Source organism: Budorcas taxicolor, chromosome 2 (assembly GCF_023091745.1).
Source record: "Budorcas taxicolor isolate Tak-1 chromosome 2, Takin1.1, whole genome shotgun sequence".
Lineage (NCBI taxonomy): Eukaryota > Metazoa > Chordata > Mammalia > Artiodactyla > Bovidae > Budorcas > Budorcas taxicolor.
Window position 1 is genome coordinate 33082208 of NC_068911.1, and position 24415 is coordinate 33106622.

Here is a 24415-nt window from a genome sequence, read left to right on the forward strand (position 1 = left end):
ACTGTGGGGGTCTGTCACCAGCCACCCCCACCCAGGTGAATGCTTGAGAGCAGCCCTGGTCCAGAAGAAGCCCAGGAGAGGGGGTTTGGTTGGCTTCGGGAGGCCAGAGCCCTGGCCCTCAGATTGGAGGCCACTGCCCTCTGATGTCCGGGGTCACTTCTGGAAACAGCCTCTGCTCTGGGGTCTGCTGGTCCGCGAGTGTCCATGGAAAGACTGCCCTGCAGGCTAGTTTTGGACACCCCACCCACTCTTGGCAGGTCCTGGCAATTGGCTGTCACCACAGGTCAGTGGAACGGGTCCTGGAAGGCACCAGCCATGGAGCACTGACCTCAGAGCTGGACTCTAGACCCGGCTGTGCCCGCCCACCCAACACACTGGCCACTGCTGACCCTCTCTCCCTGGCCAGGCACGCTCACCGGCCTCTGCCCTCCTGGAGCTGAACATTCTGTGGGGGCAAGAGCCATAAACATAAAACTGGCCAATAGACAGAATCTGTGATATTTTTCAAGGCCAAATGGGAGAAGAAAAATACACCGAAGCGGCCAGTTGCCTATTAGCCCTGATTTATATTCTACTTTTAACATCTCATCCAAGGAAATGAAAGGTATGTGCTCATCAAATATGATCATGTAGAGCTTTCAAAGGGGAAGAGAAACGGCTCTGTGACAACTCTCCGGGCCTGCAGAGAGCAGCAGGGGATGTGTCACGATCGAGCCAGCCCCTCCAGCAGCCACCCCGGGGCAGGTGGCCAGCTGCGGCTTTCCCTTGTCAACACTTCTCCAGGCAGGGGGTATGCTTGCAACAGTGCGGTCCATGCAAGGGACGGACACAGAGCAACACCCTGATGGCAGGTACGGACGCCACAGCATCGCAGGCCAACCTGGGCCGGGTTTGTGAGGAGCCCTCTGGCAAACTCTTTGAGGAAGGTGAGCGTGGTGACTGACGTGCAACCGACGGGACTCGCATCTCACTCGCTTCGGTGACAGTGCTGAAGCTGAGGCGGAGGGATGCCGCTGAAGACCTGGGGTAGGGTCTCAGTTCCCTGGTGTCCCCTGGTGTCCCCTGCTGAAGTACCGCAGCCTAAACCACCCAATGTCTGGTGCCCCTGCGGGAACTCCTTGTCTCCCTGGTATTCTCGCAGGGAGAAGGTAACCGGGTGGGTGCTGCCCTGAGGCTGTGCAGAGACTGAGGACGGAGGCTCACTCCTCACTCGGTGGAGGCTGAATGAAGGTGCCGTGTGACGGGGACACTCCAGGTCCCCGAGGGAGTGACACTCTTCCTGGGGGGAGGAGGGTACCCAAATATGTCGACCAGGTTCAGAGCCGCTGGGCCACAGAGGCTAACGTGATGGGGCTGAGGGGGGCAGCGGGGATCAGGAAGGGCCTCTCTGGGGAGGCGGCACGCAGCCTGAAGCCCGAGTGATCATCAGAAGTGGCCACATGCAGATCTAGGGAGGAGCATGCAGGGCCAAGGCCCTGGGGCAGGAGAGAGCACCGTGAGCTTGGGCGGTGGTTCTCAAAGCATGGGCTGGGGAACCCTGGGGGCGCCTCCCAGGGTCAGAACTCTCATAAAGATGACGACGGCATTTTCCTTTTACACTCATCCTCCCAGGAGGATGCAAAGGAGCTTTCCGGAGTCCACGGCAGCATGACAGATTGAAAGCAGAAGCAGCTATGAGAAAACCCAGCTGTTTTCTATTAAGCCAGATATTAAGGAGATTTGCAAAAATATAATATTAACTTTTATTTGTTTTGTTTTGCAAAACAGACTTGTTCATAAAGAACTATGTTATTTATTGCTTTACATAAGATGGGTTATTATTTTTTAAATAAATAAAATTTAAAAGTATTTCTCAGTTTTAATTTCCAATAGCTGAAATATGGATAAGTATAATCCATATAAACTAAAGAACTTTGGGTCCCTTAATGCTTTTCAAAGAGTATAAAGTGGGGCTGGGCCTTCCCTCGTGTTCCCGTGGCTAGGACTCCACGCTTCCACTGCATGGAGCGCGGGTTCAGTCCTCTGTCGAGAAACTAGGATCCCACATGTCACACAGACAAAAACCAAGCAAACAAAAAAGGAGGGATCCTGAGGCCCAAACCTGGAGACATGCTGACTTGGAGGAGCAGCAAGGGTGGGGGCCTCGGGCAGGGGATGAGGGTGAAGGCTTCGGGAGAGCTGCGTCTGAGAGGCTGGCCGGGACTCATCACACAAAGAGCACGGAGGCCAGAACGAGAGACCTGGATTTTGTCCTAAATTCAGTGAGGAAGCTACAGGACAGTGGCAGGGAGAGGCATGATGTGATGTGATTTATGTTCTAGAAAGATCCCTCTGGCTGCGTGGAAGGGAGGGGATGAGCCTGGAAGCCGCAGACCATGTGGGTGCCGCTGCCGTGACAGGGAGAGATGCTGGGGGCCGAGAGAGGGAGAAGGACCCGGTGTGTTCCGGAGGCAAAGCAGAAGTGGGTGTGGGAGAGTGAAGAGAAAAGATGAGGGATGATGCCAAGATGCTGGGCGGCTGTGGGGCCAAATCCTGAGGCAGCAGGTGGTGAGGCGCCGGGGGTGGGGGTGGGGCAGGGCCCCTCTCTGAGGGAACGCTGACTCTTTCTGAGTCATGCAAAGCCTCAACACTCTCCACTGGCTCTTTAGGTCACATCTCTGGCCCAGGCGAGGATAGGCGGGCAGCAAGGCCTCTCTACCCAAGGCCCTGGAGCAGCCATCCTGTGGCTACATCTCTGAGAATGTTCCCCACCACCAGCCCTGCCAGGGGCTGTCGTGGGAGACACTGCTAAGGAGTGAGTGGTCACTTTCAGGAGCTTCCTGTGACCTGCCACAGTCCCACCTGGTACCCTGACCCTGGGACCAGCAAGAGGACACCGGGCATCCCAGCTGTGCCAAGCCCTCTGCAAGGCAGGCCCAGCCCAGCGAAGGCAGGGCGATGCCCCCGGCACTGGACAACCTGGCCCCTCTCTGGAGGTCAGGTGGGATGGGAGAAGTTATCGCACAGCCATCTGCAAACGGGGGGTGGGGGGGGCGGGAATCATGCAGATGCCCAAGAACTTGACATTTGGCTCTGCTGATTACTTTATGCTCGCCTTGTTCCAAAGATGAGGGAGTGGAAATGAGGACCAAGCTTTCCTCCTTAATCCATTACTTTCTGAGTTCAAAGAAGCCCTGATGACCCTAAAGAAATTATTTCTTAACTCACAGAATCTTGTACGTCAATTACATTTCAATTAAAAAAAATTATAAAGAGGTATTTATAGACATGTTATAATAAAATTACAACTGTGTGTGGGATTTCCCTGGCAGTCCAGTGGTTAGACTCTGCCCTTCCAATGCAAGGGGTACAGGTTTGATCCCTGGTTGGAGAACTAAGATCCCACATTCTGTGCAGCCAAAAAAAAAAAAAAAAGAATTACAACTGTGTGGGGGAAACAAAAAAGGAAAGGAAGAAAGAAATGATTTCTTACCAGGCTAGTCTGTATTTAGTTAACCTAGACTTATGGTCCGGAGAAGGCAATGGCACCCCACTCCAGTACTCTTGCCTGGAAAATCTCATGGACAGAGGAGCCTGGTAGGTTGCAGTCCACGGGGTCTCTAAGAGTCGGACACAACTGAGTGACTTCACTTTCACTTTCCACTTTCATGCATTGGAGAAGGAAATGGCAACCCACTCCAGTGTTCTTTCCTGGAGAATCCCAGGGACGGGGGAGCCTGATGGGCTGCCGTCTATTGGGTCGCACAGAGTCAGACACGACTGAAGCGACTTAGCAGCAGCAGCAGCAGCAGACTTATGGTCATCATTTATGTCTACTTAGCAACCATCTCTACAGAGCATGAGGCAATCTGGAGAATTTTTTTAAATGTTTATTTATTTGGTTGCAGCATGTGGGGTCGTCACTGCATTGTGCAACATCTTTCTCTGATGCGGTTCATGGACTCTCTAGTTGTGGTGCACAGGCGCAGTAGTTACGGCTCACAGGCTCAGCTGCTCTGTGGCATGTGGGATCCTAGTTCCCCGACCAGGGATCGAACCCAAGTCCCCTGCATTAGAAAGCAGACTCTCAACCAATGGACTACCAGGGAAGTCCCAATCTGGAGAATTTTTAACAAAGAACCCTTCAGATCCTTCAGCAGGCAGAACTGTCTCACATTTCATGGCTGAAAACAGAGGCAGGACTGCAGTCAGTCTCGAAACCTAGGACCGTATTTAAGAATGGAAGCAATCGCTGGCTGTGGGTGGCAGCGTGAACTGGCACACTTTTTTCTGGGGCTACATATACTGAGATGAAAAACTTCCCCTTTGACTCAGCAGAGCTACCATTGGGCATTTATCCCACTGATACATGACATTTGCACACTTACAACAAGGATACCCCAAGGAGAGACACTGTGATGGATGGGCCAGACGCTGGAAACAACCAGCATCACTGTCCAGTGTCAGTGACCAGCGTCCAATGCCCATCAGTACAAAATGCTACAGAAGATTCTTTTGGTCCATCCATACGAAAAAATACTATACCACAGTGAATGAGCATGAAGTTGGTTTGCACATGCTTCCATGTTATGCTGACTTGTCAATAATCAAACACAGCGAGATGCAGAATCACACATACGGTATAACCCCAGGGTGTAAAAACAGACAAGCAAAACATGTCTGGAAGGACATGCAAGAAACTGTTAACCATGGTCACCTCTGGGGCCAAGCAGTCTTATTTTTCATTTTATCATGTCCTGTTTGGGTTTTAAGAAGTCAAATGCTTATAGCATATACTATATGAATCCCATGGACAAAGGAGCCTGGCAGGCCACAGTCCATAGGGTCACAAATAGTTGGACACGACTGAAACGACTTAGCACGTATAGCATATACTATATTTCTAAAATGAATGAATCAAATCGAAGAACAAAATCTGAGGTGAAGGGAAACAGGGACCCTGGTATGGGGCAGGTTCTATCTACCGTTCGATTCTTAACTGGGTAACTGCTTGTGAAAACATTTTGCAACATTTGCAGTTGAGGTTTAAAGCCCTAAGCGTGGAGGGGTGAAGTTGCAGGGAATAGCTTGGCCAGTTTTTTGAAGTTCTCTAAACAAAGGCAAGGTTTTCTTGCGAGAGGTCAGGGTACAGACATATCAGAACAGGAAGAGGGAGCCCACTGGCCCTTGTGGAGAAGCGGTACTTTCAGCTCCACCAGGAGACTCTGAATTTTCTATTCATGCTTCTCTTTCGGATAGGCGGGGAGGAAAGTTAGAGCTGTACTTCGGTGAAAGTGGGAAGAGAAGCTCCCAGAAAAAAGACAGTGGCAGCCACCCTGTGGGCAGTGGGACCTTCTTCTGAATTCTCACTTCTTTAGGGGCTTAAACAGGAACCACACACACCAACTCTTTCTAGTCAACCTACATGGAAAAGGAAATGACTCTTCCACAACCTCGTTACTAATACTCTAAGTATTTCCAAGAAACTTCCAAGAAAGTTTTAGTCTTAATTCTGAGAAGCTCTTCTACATCCTCAAACATCCTCAAACAAATCTCTGGAAAACCAAACCCCGGTGATGGAACATCAAAGGGAAAGTCAAGATTTCTTTCTGGGGCTTGTGTTTGATCTTGCACTGGACTTTGATAAGTTCTAAGAAGCTGGGTTTCTGAGAGGGGAAAGGATGCTCACAAACGCTCAGGATACAGAAGGTCCTGGAGCCGACCCTCTCGCTCTCCCTGGAGGGGACAGGAGGTGGCACGGGGGCTGGGGTGGCGCTTACCTGGCACCCTGTCCACAGAGGCGAACACGGAGCGCTGCACTGTGGGGTCGCTGCTGCCGCGGCGGCACTGGTCGTAGAAGCGGAAGGGCAGGTGCTGGGCGGAGGATGAGCCGAGTCCAAACCCCAAGACCTCAGTTGCCGGCTGGATCGGAAGGTCCAGGAGGGCTGTGTTCAAACAGACCCGTGGTTCAGGCTCAGCACGTACGACGGGAGTGTAGGTGATAAGACTTTGGGTGGCTGTAGTTGGTGTGGCTGTGGCCCAGCCGGGCACATCCCTTGGGCAGGCAGCCGGTAGCCTCGAGTTTGGGAGACCAGCGTGACACCGAGGGTCTCGACTGAGGCTCAAAACACAAGGGGAGCCTTGTGCGGGGTTCAAAGAGGAAGGCCAGGCCCAGCTTCACCTCAGATTCTCGGTTTCCATACACAAAAAACAGTACCAAGGCTTAGCGTTGTGTACAGTTTCAGACCCTGAAACAAATGGGGCCAGTTCTGCCATGAAATTCACAAATCTATGTGTGCAGGGAAGAGTGTGTGAGAGCGAACACACACGCAACTGTGCTTGTGTATTTATGACTCTGTGTATCTGTCACTGTCTTCCCTTCCACACACAAATCTCATAATACAGCAAAATCTGGAGGGGCCTTCTAAAATTTATTTAAGAAATACCCAACACGTGGGACCTCCCAGGCAGTACAGTGATTAAGACTCCACACTCCCAACGCAGGGGACCACAGGATCGACCCCTGACCAGGGAACTAAGATCCCAGATGCCGCACGGCATGGCCAAAAAAAATACCCAAGGCGTTAGTTCTAACAGCCACTTCACAGCATGATTCTCCATTTTCAAATGAAATATTTAGCCTTCATGCCAACTGTGAGAGATTGCTTTACATTAAAAAAAAAAAAAAAAAAACACTCTGGAAATAAATCTTTAGAGAAAGGACTGAATGATTTAAGTCACTTTGCACATTACAAAATGCTTCTGTAATGATTTCGGAGGCCAAGTTTCAGCTAAGTGAGAAATAAGATGCGGACTATGTGTGATGCAGGCCTGCGCCGATCAACGGAGCACGTGCAGGAAATCACTGAACCCACCATGCCCCAAAACCCCGCCCTCTAAGTGTTTATTTTCAGGAGACCCCTCAAGAACACTCCCCTTCTCCCCCAGTGGACTGCTCAGTGCTTGAGCCAAAAGGCCCTGGTTTCTTGAGATAGGCTGGTGGTGATTTCAGGACTTGATAGAATGCCTTTTCCCCAAGGAGGATGCTGTTCTTTCTGCCCTGATGAAGGGAAGGCTCTCACATCAGCACCTTCTAAGAAAGCTGGGGCCTTCCTGACACTGGGTGGCGCAGGGCCTCCTCACTGATTCACCACATCCCTGCGCCATGTGTAACGACGCTTGCGAATCCAGTGCTGGGTCCCGGCCCCCTCATCAGGCAGGGCTGCCTCTCGTGAGAGCTGGGAACGAAGAGGAGGAAGGGACGGGCTTTAGCACAGGAAGTCCTGCCTTTGGGTTCTGCCAACCAGCTGCCTGTGTGGCTTTGGACAAGTTACCAAGCCTCAGTTTACTCATCTATAAAATGGGTGAACAGGCCCTACTCATCTCCAGGGTGGTTTTAAGGGTCAGAGCGGGTAGACGAGAATCAGAGTGAAATGAAGTGAAGTCACTCAGTCGTGCCCGACTCTTTTCGACCCATGGACTGTAGTCTACCAGGCTCCTCAGTCCACAGAATTTTCCAGGCAATGAGAATCAAGGCACTCTGCAAATATAAGTTAGAGGACGCCGTGTGCTGGAGGGGAGCACCATTGGCCACATGGACGGCTGTACCTCTGAGCAGCCTCAGACACTCTAGAAACCAAACGCTTAGGATTCTCCATCCTCTCACCAAAACACAACTGATTCCTGCACCGTGGGTGTCCTCTCCTAGAGGAGTCATCAGGGCGCTCGAGGTCAACGTGAGACCCATGCTGATGGCTCAGAGGACACCCAGAGAGGGGTGCTGCACTCACCTGCTATCCTCTGCATCTTCATGCGTCTCGCCTGGATGCGGCCCTTGGCCAGGCGCTGCTTGGCAATGATGCAGCGGATGTGGTCCGAGAAGATGAAGGTGGCTTGCAGGATGGGGAAGGGCTTGGAGTGGGGGCTGGACGCAGGCTTGTGGATGGTGATATTTAGGGCGCGGCTGTCGTCCTCCACGCCGGTCACCTGCATGTCCTGGGGCGGGGAGGGGGCCAAAGAAAGGATGTCCGTTAGGTTCAGTTAGGAAGGTCGTTCCGTTAGGAAGGTCACTGCTTGGAGGCTGTGGACCCACGTCTCCTCTAGAACAAGGGCCCTCAGACTGAAGTTCGCTTTTGCTCTGAAGGAGACCATCAGTCCCCCAAGTGCAACAGTGTTGAGGATGGGCACAAACCAGACCGGGCCTGGTGGGAGACGACAGGGTGGGAAGCACAGCCGGCTCAGTGGCTGGTGCTGGCTGTGGTGGCTGGTCTTGTTCCCACAAAGACTTGAGTCAGCTGGTGAACATGCAGGATGCCAGCAGCCTGTGGGATCATAGTGCTTGACCAGGGATTGAACCCGCACCCCCTTGCACTGGAAGGCAGACTCTTAACCACTGGTCCAGCCGGGAAGTCCCAAACCCTAACAATTCTTGCTTCTGAGAAACCAGAGATAACAAACCCAAGGCTAGTTCTTTCTGGCATGATTTCACCTACTAACAATTCCTTTCCTGCTTCTCTTAAGAAAGTGAAAATCGCTCAGTTGCGTCCAACTCTTTGGGACCCCACGGATGATTATACAGTCCATGGAATTCTTTAGGCCAGAATACTGGAGTGGGTAGCCTTTCCCTTCTCCAGGGGATCTTCCCAACCCAGGGATTGAACTCAGGTCTCCCGCATTGCAGGCAGATTCTTTACCATATGAGCCACAAATGAAGCCCAAGAATACCAGAGTGGGTAGTCTATCCCTTCCCCAGCAGATCTTCCTGAACCAGGAATTGAACCGGGGTCTCCTGCATTGAAGGCCGATTCTTTACCAACTGAGCTACCAGGGAGGCCCTCTCTCTTAAGAAGAGGGCATCATTAGTTCTATTTGTATGTCTCTGATGAATTCCTGGTCCCTAAAGGAAAAAGCTAACTCTGAGAAAGAGACATTTGAAGAAAGTTGCCCTTGAAAGGTAGAGGAGGACTCATGTAGACCAAATATTAGGACAAATGCAATCCAAAGCCTCAGAATGGATTCTGTGCAAAGAATCTGCTTCCCACTGAGGTTTGAGATAAAAAGCAGAGGACAGGAGACAAGCATGAAAGTCAAAGGCTAGAGGCAGGGGCGGAAATGTTGAAAAGGCTCATGAAACAAGACAGAGACTGTCCATAGGCATTCCATCTGGCACAGAACGTTGCAGTGGGGATTAGATGAGATATTACGCTTTTAAAATGGAGAGAGAGGCTGGCGCGTGGTAACAGCCTGACAAATAGGCGCTCCTGGAAGACGACCAAAAGAAAAGGTTTATGTGGCTTTCATTGTCTGATGGACGACACATATTAATCCTTTGAGGGAGAAAAACACTTTCCTGACACTAAATTCTAAAGGAAATTGATTATAAGCCTAGATAAATAAGAAGAAGCACTAAGTTACTTAATGGACAGTCTCCGACGTGGAAGTCTTTTTTTAAATGCAAGCTTCTTCAGATAGTTGCTGTGCACATCAACCTTCTGTAAAAGACATTTTTTAAATGGAAAGATCTTGAAAAAGAGGAGGCTGGGAAACGGTTGCAACAGCATCTTCAAACCCATGGGTGGTCCTCTCGGGGAGGGGGGGGTCACACTGGAGATGGATGTGGGTTGGCCCCAGCAAGGTCTTGCCAGCAACCAGGACTGCCCAACAAGGAAACAGGCCTGGTGCAAGGCAAGTAAGGCCCAGGGGGTCTGGTGGGGGAATGGGGTGGAAGGCTGTTTTCAACTTGCCTGGCTCTATGCTTCCTTTGACCAACCAGCTGGCATTAGTCACCCATCATTAGACAAACACTAAGAAAACCCAAGCTCCAGCTTGGCGTTTGGCAATTTAAGAGCCCAGGCTTGATGGAGAGATGGAAGACACAGGAACTTCCATAAATCACCAGCAGCAACAATCATTCTAGAGAGGAAATGGGCCCAGCCCAACTTCTTGGTATCTGCCCTAGGGAAACCCTGGTCCAAGTGCACAAGGAAGTCGGGACATTTTGTTGACGGCAGCACCGTATGTATGTGAAAGTAGAAAGCTGGGAACAAACACGGGACACTGACTACCTCCGCCTTGGGATGTGGGCAGGCAGCAGTTATAAGAATACCAGCAAGTCTCCATAGACTGACACAGTCAGGGCTCTAAAACATTCACTGAGTGAAAAAAACAAAGTTTAGAATACATGCAATGTGACAGAAGAAAAAATACACACAGAAACACCCTCTTTTGAGTACCTGTGTACAATTTTTAAAAACAGTACATGCATGTTGAGTTGCGTCAGTCATGTCCGACTCTTTTGTGACCCTATGGACTGTAGCCCGCCAGGCTCCTCTGTCCATGGGATTCTCCAGGCAGGAATACTGGAGTGGGTTGCCATTTCCTACTCCAGGGGATCTTTCCGACCCAGGGATCGAACCTGTGTCTCCTGCGTTGGCAGGCAGATTCTTTACCGCTGGGTCACCTGGGAAGGACAGTTCACGTAGCTCCATTCACACGTGCAGCTGGCAAAGCACTGTATCTGATGACAGAGGAGGGGCGTCAGAAATGAGTTTTGGTTAAAGAGAACTTGGCCCTTATCTGTGAGGTGTTCTAACTGCTGTCAGGGGTAAGCTGCTCACACAGCCCTTATGTCATTAGCACTTGACTGTAAAGATGACACTTTGGTGGGTGTTTGCACAGCCAGTGAAGAACTTCCGGGCTTCTCAGCCATCGTACCTGCAGAAGGCCTGCGAACTTGACCACTCCCCAGCCCAGCCTGGACACGTCGGGCTCCACCAGACTCATCTGGTAAATATCGACGGCCAGGAACCGCTGGAGCATACCGCCGTCCTTGGTGACCACCGTGCATGCAATCAGGTCGCTGTTGTCTGGAAGGAGGGGGACAGAGAGCAGGGTGAGGTGCAGTCCGCTGCACAGTCTGAGCGACACGTTTGGGCTGGTGTGTGTTCTGTCGGGCGGCACAGCTCGGCGCCAGACCCCAGCCTGGCAGTCACACACACTGGGTTCCGAGTCCCTCCTCTGAGTCATGCTGGGCAACCTTCTATACCTCTCTGGGCCTCAGATTCCTCATCCGGAAAACAGGGATCATGCCCAACCCACTCAAAGCACTGTTTGTGAGGACCAGCTCATATAAAATACATAAAGCACCAGTACAGTCACAACGAACGAGTTCCGTTCTGAGAGCGCATTTGTTAAGTCCAGTGAAGTTAGCCTAGGTACCCGACTCACAGGGTTGGCTACACAGTACTGTACTTTACTGGGTTTATAATACTTTTCACACAAATAATACACAAAAAGCAAACACCAAAGATTAAGAAGACATTTTTAATCTTACAGTACAGAACTTTAAAAATTATAGTTGTATCAAATACATCCCTGCTGCTTTGACACTGGCTTCTGCACATGCTGGGCTCAACACAGAGACACTCTACTACTGCACTCTCTACTGTCCTGTCCAGTAAAGCACACAAAAGCACAGCCACGGGTAGAGGGTGCACTCGAGTGTCAGTGTATGCCAGAGACGTGAACTGTCTTAAGCGATGGGACACATGAATGCACGTTCGCATCTCTCAAAGTTGGCAACTTGAAGGTTCGTGTGTAGGGGACTTACCATACAATACTGGCTGTGAATTAGGCACTGCAACTGTAGCTAAAAAAACACCCAACAAACCCAGAATCCCAGTAACATTTCGGTGCTTCCCTGCAGGTGTTGGCGGTTTATACCTGTGACTGTTTGCCCAGATTAAGTGAAGACAGGAAAGGAAGAGCCCCCCGCTTGGTTACAGAATCATCAAGACTTTAGCTTGGTGTCTGACAACTTAGAGCCTAGCTCTACATGAGACAGTGTGTGATTTGGGGCAAGGCACTTGGCCTCTCTAAACCACGGTTTCCCATCTGTAAAATGGCAATAATGTCCCCGATCTGGAGATGTTTGATACCTTAAAATGAGAACAGGTAGGGAAAACATTTAGCAGGGTTTCCTCAGCTTACGCTTGGTCCCTTTTCTTAGCTGGAAGTTATTGCCAGATTTGATGTCTAATTTAGTGCCTGTCCTTAGATGGCTTTGAACTCACCAGAGTAACATAGGGCCATTAAGTTCCCTCCAGTGAAATCCTCTGTAATATGTTTTAAGAGAAATAGCTGAACCAGGAAACAACCTAAATACCCCCAAAGCGGGGAACCATGTGAGTATGATTTTTTTCCCATCATATGGAAAATTACATACCCATTTAAAAGTTATGTTTAACCAAAGTGTGAACTGTGGTTACTTAGGAGGAGGGAAGTGAGAATTGGGGGTGGGTGGGACTGTGTGTGTGTGTGTGTGTGTGTGTGTGTGTGTGTGTGTGTGTGTGTGTGTGTGTGTGTGTGTGTGTGTGTGTGTGTGTGTTATCAACAGGAGAACTTTAATTTTTGCCCTCTGTATCACTGATTTGCTTGAAATTATTTTAAAATGAGAAGGCATTCAATATACACTTTTGAAATACACGTTAAAGACCCAAGTAAAAAATCCTATTTACCAATAATTGCAACGGCACTGGGAAAGACTACATGTTTAAATGAACATGATGATAAAAACTTTGTAACTGTGATTTTGGTACGTTGAAAGATAGTATCGCTACAAAGAAATACAAGCTTGGAGAAATATACTAAAACATTAAAAGACATCTCTGATTAGAAGAACGGTGGGTGAATTTTTTTTTTTTCCCTTAAACAGCTTTATGGAGGGATAATTTATATACCATAAAACTCACCTGTTTTTCAGTGTACAGTTCGAGTTTTGGTAAATTTAGAGCTGTGCCCTGTGGCACTCCAGCGGTAGAACACTGTCAGCACCCCAATACGTTCTGTAACCTAATACTTGGCTTCACTTTATTGGTGGTGGGTGGTGGGGGGAAAGTAACACAGATAGTAACAATCCTGGCCCCAAACACAGGAATTTGCCAAGGTTTTGCCTCCCCTCATTTTTGCTCTTCATTTAGACCTAAGGAATGATGGGCACATTTCTCCTCTGCCCTCTTCTCCTCCCCTCGCTCCTCCGCCTCCCTGCCCTCACGTCCCACACTACCTCTGCTGAATGCTCTGAGCACACAGTCTGAGATCCTGGCTTCCTGGGATGTCTTCTGGTCCAGCAGCTGTGACAGGCCTTGGGATTCTGTCTTTTCTCCCCAGCATGTGACGACCTGGCATGGCCAGAAACCCCACAGCCAACACTAGCACCAGACAGCCTCAACTCTGGCTTGCATGTTCTCATTCTCGAGGGCAGGGAGCCTCTTCCCTTTCCCAGGAGTCTAGCCAAGTATTTAAGAAGAGTTCTAAAAATGACTTTATCTAGAATTTCTAGTTCCATGCAGAAGACATCTAGTCTTCTGTATCCTCAGAAGTGCATGGAGTTTGGCTTCCCAGGTGGCACAGTGGTAAAGAAGCCGCCTGCCAATCCAGGAGGCACAAGAGAGCCGGGTTTGATTCCTGGGTTGGGAAGATCCCTTGGAGGAGGAAATGTCAACCCACTTCAGCACTCTTGCCTGAAAAAAAATCCATGGACAGAGGAGCCTGGAGGGCTAGTCCATGGGGTGGCAAAGAACTAGACAAGACTGAGGGTGCATGCACACACACACACACACACACACACACACACACACAGTCGAGTTTACTTTCTTAACTCAATACTTACATCATGTTCCCCAATAAGCATCTTTTACTTTTTAAAAAGAGAAAACTAAGCTCATAAAGGATGCTTTCCCTCTCTTTTCCTTTCTCTTTCTTTCCTCTCCCCTTCCCCATAAACAGGACAACCCTGCTCTTCCCTTCCCCACATTCACAAAAGAGGTTCATCTGCGGGTGAGCCTGGAAAGCAGGCACAGCCAAGGTCTTGGTGTCAGCGGGCTGTGTCGGCAGGCAACCCCCTCATAAAGCCCAGGGGCCTTTAGGGGCTTCAGGGGGAAGGAAAGACCTACCACCTCTGCCACAAAGAACTCAAAAGGAAGGACAAAACCCCAAAGCGGAACAACTTTCAGAAATGCAGTTGAGACATCAAAGCCCCGTGAGAGATTTCGTAAGAAAACTAAAAGGCAACTGTCACCAGTGAGACAGGAGGGCTCTGAGAGGGAGGGAGCCCCTGGTTTTTCAGAAGCTGTGGGGGCAGTTAAGGAGAAATGAAGCGGCTTCCACGGACTGAACAGAAGGGTACCTAGGCATCCTTTGGGAGAGATCAAGGGCGTCTGGTCGGGGTGACCTTTGTGGGCCTCCGGGTCGGCGTCTCAAGAGACGCTTGGAGCACCTTGCCTCTCCCCTGGGCTGCTCCACATGCCGGTGGTGGGCATGCCCGTTGGAGAAGGACTCCGAAGAGAGCTGCGGGAGGGAGCTCCTCCCTGCCCCCGTTCTAGGTCTTTTGCCTGCTGCCTGCAAGCGGGTCCCTGTGGATTTCACACTGAGCTGGGGGGAGCGGTGCCAGGTACTGAGGCGCCAGGAGGGAGGGGTGCCTCGTGGGGAGGACACCAGCAGCAGGCAGCTCCATCGGGGGGCGTGGCGGCCTTCCGAACCGCCCTGCTTGCCTCTCGGGGCTGGCTTGCTGTCAGGGGACACCAGTGCAGGTGACCGGCCATCCCCACATTGCGTGCACGAACCTGTGCTCAGTCATGTCTGACTCTCTGTGACCCCATGGACTGTAGCCCACCAGGCTCCTCTGTCCATCAGATTTCCTTCTCCAGGGGATCCTCCCGACCCAGGGATCAAACCTGTGTCTCTTGCATTGGCAGGCAGGTTCTTTCCATCTCTCAACCCACCTGGTCTCCAGCACCCTCCCACCAACTTCATTCCAAAGGGGTAGAGCCAAGGACTTTATTTCTTTAAATCTACAGACATTTATCAGAAAACACACTATCCATGTGATCTTAGGAGCAGGAAAGGATTTCTTTAAAAAAGGAAGAATCAATATATACAAATAAATAAGATTAAGACTGATAAACTGACTACCTCAGAATTAAAATTTAGCTCACGGATAATGAACAACTTTATAACCAGACTGGGGGAAATATTTTCAACATATCTCTTTAAGAAGCAAAAGATGAATAAAGCCAAAAATATGAAGAACTCCCCAGGCCATTCACGGACAAGAGAATGAATACACACACACACACACACACACACACACACGAGTGCTAGCCTTCCTGCTAAACTAGGAAACAAATGAAAACAGGATCCCACCTATTGGCAAAAATAAAAGTGTTAAGATAACATCAGGCATTGGTGAGGCTGTAGAAAAACTGATTTTCTCAAACACTGCCAGTAGAATAAATTAACACAGCCATTTGGCAGGGCAAATCAGCATTATTTATTAAAGCTGAAAGTTTCATACTCTATGACCTGGCAACGGGTACATTCCCAGGAAAATGCCCACGTGGGCTCAGAGATAGGAATAAGGATGTTGACGGTGAGATTTGGGTCTGTAATGACCTAGATGTCCAGCGAGAAAGGAAAGTTTATTTAAAAAAAAGAAAAACAAAAACATATGGCAAGGACAAGGAATGAATGAGATTTCTGGATGTTTCAACAAGGTTCAGTCTCAAAGACTGAGTGGAAAAAGTTGCAGTGTGACACAGGCTGTGTGACACAATCTGTGTAAAGTCAAACCACACAAGAAGATCCTGTATATTTTCTACGAACTCAAGCATGTGTATGTAAAAGAAAAATTTAAGAAAATGCCTGGCGGGGTGCAGAGTGATTGCCTCTTTGGAGGGGAGGTGGTGGGGCTGAGGGTGAGGCTGTTTTAGTTTATACGGAGTGCTTCGATTTCTTCAAAGAGCTAAGCTGTTTGTGTGGACTTCCCTGGTGGCTCAGTGGTTAAAGAAAAAGAAAAAAAGTCTGCCTGCCAAGGCAGGAGATGTGGGTTCAGTCCCCGGGTCAGGAAGATTCCCTGGAGGAAGGAAAGAGCAACCCACTCAGTATTTCTGCCTGGGAAATCCCATGGACAGAGAAGCCTGGAGGGCTGCAGTCCATTGGGTCACAGAAGAGTCAGGCACGATTTAGTGACTAAATAACAACATCATGTTGTTTGTGTGCTTAAGTGAGGGGGGAAAAGTGACTCTCTTTCCACACTCCTACATAGAGGGCCTCAAGTCCTCCTGGGGCCCAGGAGGGTTGGGAAGCAGCCCCGGGCCCAGCTGTTGGCCATCGGCACGCTGCCTCCCTGCCACCCCCCACCCCCCGATTCCCAAGTGTGGTGACAGTCACTGAGCTCTGGGAGACGGCAAGAGACCAGCAGTGCCTCTCGGTGCACAAGTGTGCACGCTTCCAAACTGGCCAGGCATGTGAGCTGAAGAAGCGCTGGTGTCCAGTGCAACAAACATGTGGGTGTTAGATCCTGCGTTAGGGAGCCAGACCGTGAAGAATGAGGCTTGGCGCTGCCTCAAGGGCTCGGGGGGCCGGCAGGGAGGCTCGGGCTCTCGACCACAAACCATCATGCAGGCCAAGTCTCCATCTGTGGAGGAACAGAGCCCTGAGGGCAGAGCGGGTGGGATGAGAGTTGTCTCCATCGCACCCCAGGGCCAAGAAGGAACCTCCCTCCAGGGAGAAGTGACAAGTTCCTTCCACCCTGAGACCTTGCCTTTTGGCTCACTGATTTCTAAGAGGGTGGGGAGGGGAAGATTTGCCATTTTATTTGACAACATTAAGCAGGGCTTTCCTGGCAGTCCAGTGGTTAAGGCTCTGTGCTCCCGCTGCAGGGGGCACAGGTTTGATCCCTGGTTGGGGAACTAAGAGCTCGGATGCCTCACAGTGCGGCCAAAATATAAAGAAAATAAAAATTTGAAAATAATAAACATATAAACTGCTACCATTTTTTAAAAAATTAACCTTATCAATCTCTTTGAATAGATAATACATTTGCATGCTCCCATTTTAAAAGGTGTGGAATTTTTTAGAGTTGACGGTAAATCTCCCCAGTCCTCTTCCCCAGAGACAACCACTTGATTTCTTGTTACCCGTCCACTATGAATTTCCAGGGCTTTCCTGTAGCTCAGTCGGTCAAGAATCCGCCTGCAATGCAGGAGACCCAGGTTCGAGCCCTGGGTCAGGAAGATCCCCTGGAGAAGGGAATGGCAACCCACTCCAGTAGTTTTGCCTGGAGAATCTCATGGACAGAGAAGCCGGGCAGGCTGCAGTGCACGGGGTCACAAAGAGCTGGACACGAGCTAGCTAAACCACCACCATGAATTTCCAAGAACACACACAGCTATAGCCCTCCCCGCTGCCTAGGCCTTCACAGACGCTACACAACCCCTTGCGCTTCTGCCACTGAAGTCCGGATCTCGGTGATACATCACCCCCACCCCCACCCCACCCCCCACACATGGGTGCTCCTCGTTGTTTTTCACAGTTGCACTCTCTCCCACTGTAGTGCATGCTCAGTCGTGTCCGACTCTTTGCGACCCCATGGACTGTAGCCCACCAGGCTCCTCTGTCCATTGGATTTCCCAGGAAGGAATACAGGAGTGGGCTGCCATTTCTTCCTCCAGGGGATTTTCCTGACCCAGGGATCAAACCCACATCTCTTGCCTTGGCAAGCGGATTCTTTACCACGGAGCCACCAGGGAAGCCCCCTCCCACAGTAGATGTGATTCTAAATGATTTAACAGTTCCCAGTTGATGGCCATTCAGGCTCTGTATTAGTTTTTGCTACAACAGACAAAGAAACAGCCTTACTCACGTACACATGTGAGAGCAAAACTACAGCGGCAAAGTAGAACTTGTGCTGAATTTTTCTCTTGAAAGCACTCGTGCTTTCCTAAAATAAACATATTTTAAAAGGAAACATTGTGTCATGACCATGAATGGAAAACCAGAATTAAAACATATAAGGTGACTGTGAAAATAGATTTAAAAGAGCTTTTTAAATTAAACTATAGCCAAAAGCCTGCTCTTCTGATAAAAAGGGTAATCAGCAGTTAGAGAAGTTCTAAGACAAACTTGTACCAATCTCAGACCTTCTCCTTGTTGTGACAGAAAGGACCTGAGGGGGCACCGAAATGTATTTTCGTGTGGACTACACTTTCCAGAGATGGCCACAGCAATACTTGCCTGAGGGACTTCCCTGGTGGTCCAGGGGTCTAATGCAGGAGACGAGGGTTCAATCCCTGGTCGGGGAACTAAGATCCCATGTGCCATGGGGCAACTAAGCCCGTTTGCCACAACTAGAGAAAACTCACACACCACAATTGGAGACCAAAAAATAAAACAAACCCCCCCCTCCCCCACATGCTCTTCTTGCAGCGTGACCTGACCCTCCTCCCATCAGGTGGTGGTGTCTATGTCCTTTCTCCTTGAACCTGGGCAGTGAGGGCAGGGGTGGGGGTGGGGGTGGGTGGTCCTCTGTGATGATCTAGACCAACAGAGTACAGTGGAGGTGATCCCGTATGATTTCTGAGGCCAGGTCACAAAAACACCCTTGGAACTCGTCCACCATGCTGTGAGGAAGCCCAAGTTGTCACGGAGACATGACTGAGAAAAGCCAAGGCCCTGGGCCCCCAGCCCCCAGCTCACCCTCTAGTCTCCAGAGGGAGCCATGTGGAGCAGAGACGAGCTCTTCCCCCTGAGCTCTGGGCAAATTATAGATCTGTGAGCAAAATGAATGATTAAAAAAAAAAACAAAATGGTTGTAGCTGTTTAAAAAGCCACTATATTTTAGGGTAGTTTGTTACTCAGCACTAGAGAATTGCAACTGTGATTTATTGTAATTCAGTGCTGCATCCAGGCACATTTAAAATTCTAACATTCTTCCAGCACCACCAAGGGGCTGCATACCACCTCATGGAAGGCCAGCCTGGAAAAACAGCCTGGGGCTGATGATCTGGGACGCACAGAAGGTCCTGCAGTGTTTAGTGGAATAAAGAGGAAAGGAATGCAGCCATCTTCCAACAGAATTTTAAGATGCTGAGAAAGAGGAGGAGAGGGCAAGTCATGAAACAGCCACCTTGCCAGGAAGTGCAGAAGGAGGGCAACTCATGCAGGTGAAAACAACTTGGGTGGAGGAGCCATAGCGACCTGGGCTTAAATCCCAGCTCTGCCACTAAAAGCTGTGTGATCCTGGACAAGTCACCTCCCTCTCTGCATCTCAAGTTACTTATAAGCCCGGCAGGACCACCGGGGGATCTGAGAGAGGCCTGGGGCCAGGCCCAGGTGGTCTCCGTCAGCAGTGGCTGTTGCCTGGAAGCACCCTGACTTTTTGGAGCCCTGACTCACAGATCAGAACCCCCTTGTCTGAGGTAGAGTGATGCTTGCTGGAGGCAGGCTCTAGACGAAGTAAGCCATGCTCTTCAGAGGGAGAAAATGAATCATGGATTTTGGTTGCTTCTCAGAACTCTTGTGGGGTGATGGGCCCACACATCCAGTTACTCTCTAGCACATCTACCCACCTTAGCTCACTGCTGCACCCCAAGGCCTGCCAGCCCCCGGGGGTCCTGAGGCCTGCTCCCTAGTCTGGACGGAAGCCCCAAGAAGGCAGGGCCTGACCTGTCCTACTCCCTGCTGAATCCCCAGGAGAGGGGCTGGGCAGTGGCCGGCACTGAAGAAGTGCTTGTCCCCTGGACAGAAGGATGCTAGCGTCTTCTGGTCCTTCCTTACTGAAGGCTGTCCTTTCAGCCCCTGGACTGAAGCCTTCCTCCAGGGCTCCCTCTGACAGGCTATAGCTCATTACCGAGCAATAAACGGGGCTGATTGACTCTTGCTGTATTTAAATGATCCCTTCATAAAAACATACGGATGCCAATACCATAATTTAATTCTTGGCTTGGTGGCTCTGAATACATTTAGAATTGAGGTCTTTATCCTTACAGCGGGATTTCCAGGCCAGCCTGAATTCCAGCGCTTTGAAATCTAATACCCTGGGCTTTAGGGCCAATTCTGGGAGCACCACCACAGCTGGAGTTTAGATTACCAACTCTGTAAACACTATCAGGTCTTCCAGACACCTGCTGTGAGTCAGAGGTCAGGAAGGATTGATAACAAGGTACAGATTCCTTGAGGAAGGCAGGCTCACCCCAGGATTCCAAGATAACATGCCCACAGGGGAGCATTCGCCACTGATAGGAGGCCAGGATCTCCTCTCTGAGCCAAAAAGCATCTGAGCCCTTCTGCAAAGAATGTGTGGTCTTGGCCTCTCAATGGATCACAGAGCCCACTGGGTTTCTCTTCCAGACCTGCAGGCATTCCAGGGATGAGTAAGGAAGCAGCTGCAGGGGCCCAAGGGCCCTCGCAGAGGGAGCTAAGACGATGGGATGGCTGACTTCCCTGCGGAGTTGGTGGTGGCGTCCAGTGGGGACACGCAGCCATTTGGGGCCGTGGTCCTCTAGAACCACGAGCTGAAAGACTGTCAGGGCTGTGTCTTTGGACAGAGGTCCCCCTTCCCGGCTGCTGACCGGTGCTTCTCTGGGCCAGGAGCTGAGCTCCCCACTTGACAAGTTCCTGGGATTCTACGGGGGAAGAGCGGTTCACTGATCCCCAAGGACACACAACTGCAGGGTGTCAAGTAACATCCTCGAGGACACATGACTGACTGATGAGCTATGAAGCCAGAGTGAACATGTGGCCTCCACAGCATCCTGAGCAAGCTGACTGGGACCTGGGGTTCTAGTCTTTAGGATGAGGCTGCAGAGAGGAGTGACCCCTGTTTCTGCAGAAGAGGGGGGCACTCTTGATCCGGGCTAGCTCTCAAGGGTGGAAGATGCTGGCTAGGTCCTGCAAGGGGACAGTCAGAGGACCCTAGCTCTCAGCAGGCAGATCCCAGGGGTTTGATCCCATGGTCAAGTTGAAAAACCTGCCATGTGCTCCTGGGCAAGGTCCCCCTTCACTGGCACTTGGTGGTCTCTTCTAGCAGCGACCTGGGACCTCTTTCAGACCCACTGGGTATCTGCCACCTCAGGGCTCTGGTCCAGGACAGAGGGATACTGTAGGAGTGGGATGGGCCAAGCCCCTGCCCTCATGAAGCCTTCAGACGAGTGGGCAGATGACAGCCTTGTGAGACCAAGAAGATACCCGGCGGCACTGAAGATAGCTTTGACAGCGACCCCAGGGAAAACCAGTCTGGTGTGGCTCTCTGATGACGGGATGGAGCCGAGGGCACAGGCCTTAACTGACCAGTAATGCAGGGCTGGGAAGCAAGTGATGAATCATCGGGCTCCAGTTGGCTCTCTGCGGGAGTACTGTTGTGGGGGGAGAGGCCGGCGCAGGCGGTACAAGGCCATCAATCAGAAGAAGCCCGCTGGGAAAGTGCGATCCATCTCCCAAATGTCACCACTCCATCAACGTCCACTACAAAACTGAAAACGATCGCTGTCCTGGGGCATCAGAGACACACACACATTTCCGAGGGAGCTATTCTGAGTGCCAAGGAAAGAAGTCTTGTGCTGCTTCGAACAGAACCCAGCAGAGCTGGGGCCACAGGGACTGGTGACTCGACAGACCCATCAAAGGAGAATGGTCCTGTCCAGGTGACCCCTGCACCTTCTCGAGCCTGGTGAACACTGAGGGGAGACTCCACGCACTGCCCACGGCATTCCAAAGTCAAAACGAGAAAGAGATGCAGCGGTTGCCACTGAGGGTGTGGACCAGCACACTCAATTAGGTTGGCTGCTTCTCCTGACAGTCAAATCAATCCTTTGAAGAAAATTAAGTAACCATTCCTCCATCAACCCAGCAACAGCTTATGGGTTGTTTGCTGCAAGTAGCAATCAATTACTTCATCGTCTTTGAAGCTCCCTAAAGCCCTCCTTCCCAGCACGGCATGCGGCAGCTATAAAGCGCGATATTTCCTGGATGGGGAGCACATCTTGGCAACTTCTACTGCCCGGCATGCGACTCTGGTCCCTCCAAGAATGAAGGTGAAGGGTTACTGGGATTCCTTGAATTTGCAAGGAACTAGGAATGATTTAGGCAAGGTGTTAGTCACTCAGTTGTGCCTGACTCTTTGCAACCCCATGGACTGTAGCCTCCCAGGCTCCTCTGTCCATGGAATTTTTCAGGCAAGAATACTGGAATGGGTTGCCATTTCCCCCTCCAGGGGATCTTCTCAACTAAGGCATCGAACCCAGGTCTCCTGCATCGAGGGCCGATTCTTTACTGTCTGAACCACAAGGGCAATCCGAATTTGCAAGGGGGCGGAGCAATTAGGGATGCAGGCCTTAGGACACATGCTGAAATCCAAACACCCAGGGAAACTGTGGCCTAGTGCTCGGCTCCAGTGTTTCATCCATGGTCACTGGGGCCACCCCCACACCCACACCGATGACCCGGCCTTCGGCTTCTTCCCCTAGAGTTCCAAGAGGCAGGTGTCGGAAACACTGTGGAGAAAACTCCCAAGGCCCCCAGCTCTGCTCCCCACCCATAACCACAGCTCAAAAGGCAAGGGTGAGCTCCGGGAACAGTCACCAGCCAGGCCATCTGGGGTTGAAACGTGGCCCCGCCACTTTCTGGCTGTGTTGACCCTGCTGGTGACTTCACTGTGGTCGCCTCATCTGTAGGCCAGGGTAATAAGGGTATTTTAGCCTTTTTATACAGTTCATGGGGTTCTCATGGCAAGAATACTGGAGTGGTTTGCCAAGGAGAAGAGGGCGATGGAGGATGAGATGGTTGGATGGTATCACCAAGTCAATGGACATGAACCTGGGCAAATTCCGGGAGATGGCGAAAGACAGGAAAGCCTGGCATGCTGCCGTCCATGGGTCTCAAAGAGTCAGAAACGACTCGGCAACTGAACAACTGCTCTACTTCATGATATGTATGTGGATGTTTCTAGGAAGAAGCATTCTGCCGTCAGCGGCTGACTTTGAAGAGAGAAAAAGAAAGATAATTTGGGCTGATGGCTGGATAGAATAGATGTGGTAAAAGAAGTACAGTTGATCCTCGAACAACAAGAGGGTCAGGTGCGCTGACCTCTTGTGCAGTTGAAAATCCACTTACTGCTCTTTCTGCCTCTGAAACAAAGTGATAAATGACATCCAAGGGCAGGAAGCTGAATGTTCTGGATAGGATAGGGACTTAAACCCTAGTTCCTTTGATGTCACATACTGTGATCTCTAACCCAACACAAACTTGTCCCCACACTTAACGTAAAGATCTGTAAAATGAACACATACATACTATACGTATTGAATAAAATCCATGTGTAAGTGGACACACGGCAGTTTACGGGTACATTCTTAGAGGTAGAATGTGGATGATGGATAGAGGGAAGGGTGTTCCCCATACAATTCTGTCACCTTGGTTGCATGCTTGAAATTTTTCAAAAGGAAATGTTGAAGGAAAAAATGACCTCCTAGCGTTGTTGTAAAAGGCATACAAGCACATGGCAGTTGAGGGTAACACAGTCAGGCTGGGCAAAGGTTATTATTAATTCTTGCTCTGAAGAGCTTCCCCGGTGGCTCAACAGGAAAGAATCCACCTGCAACACAGGAGTCTCAGAAGACACCGGTTCAATCCGTGGGTTGGTAATATCCCCTGGAGGAGGAAAATGCAACCCACTCCAGTATTCTTGCAAGGAAAATCCCATGGACAGAGCAGCCTGGTGGGCTACAGTCCATGGGGTCACAAACAGTTGGACACGACTGAGTGACACAGCCTAAGCCTAAGCTGTGAAAACCTATTTGGTTCCTGAGTTTGAATAGCAGGAACGTTTTTAGTAGTTTGTTTGCTTATTTTATTTGGCTGTATCAGGTCTTAGGTGAGGCATTCAGGATCTTGTTCCCTGACCAGGGACTGAACCTGGGCCCCCAGCGCTGGCAGCATGAAGTCTTAACCGCTGGATCACTAGGGAAGTCCCTGAAGAGCAGGAATATAATAGGAAGAGTTTGGGCGTGAGGGGTACCTGCAGTGCTCTTTGTAGTGTTTCTTTCTAAAACGTAATTTTGGCTGTGCTGGGTCTTTGTTGTTGCGCACAAGCTTTCTCTAGAGGTGGCAAACAGAGGCCGCTCCCGAGTTTCAGGGCACAGGCTTCTCTGGTTGAGGCTCCCGGGCTCTAGAGCAAGGGCTCAACAGCTGTGGCGCATGGGCTTGGCTGCTCCGTGGTATGTGGGATCTTCCCAGATCAGGGGTTGAACCTATGTCTCCTGCGTTGGCAGGCAGATTCTTTACCACTGAGCCACCAGGAAAGAAAGCCCCATGTAGCATTTCTTAACCTTGTAGTATCTTAACATCACCCAGCAGATTCCAGGTCCACCGAGGACAGTACATCACACTCTGATGATATGGGTGGATAAGTCTGTCATTTGTTAATTCAGCAACGATTGCCTTGGTGACTGTTAAGTGACCTAGGAGCAAGGGCACGCTGCTACTTTCAGACAAGGAGCTGAAGGCCTGGGGAGGCCACGGCCACAGTCTGGGGATGGTGCTGGGCTCGGGCTCAATTCCACCTGCTTCTAGAGGACGGGTTCTCCATGGTTACTTCCTCTCT

The 24415-nt window shown here is 50.5% G+C and overlaps 1 protein-coding gene across 6 annotated transcripts in view; it reads right to left on the reverse strand.

Moving 5' to 3' along the window:
• CLEC16A (C-type lectin domain containing 16A) overlaps positions 1 to 24415 on the reverse strand; it is a 237908-nt gene that overhangs the window by 54591 nt on the left and 158902 nt on the right. For all 6 annotated transcript variants that reach the window (XM_052636154.1, XM_052636153.1, XM_052636156.1 and 3 more), the window contains 3 exons: positions 10693 to 10844; positions 7770 to 7974; positions 5760 to 5924 (listed from right to left, as the gene is read on the reverse strand). In XM_052636154.1, coding sequence (XP_052492114.1) covers positions 5760 to 5924; positions 7770 to 7974; positions 10693 to 10844 — 522 coding nt within the window. The remainder of the gene's footprint in view (positions 1 to 5759; positions 5925 to 7769; positions 7975 to 10692; positions 10845 to 24415) is intronic.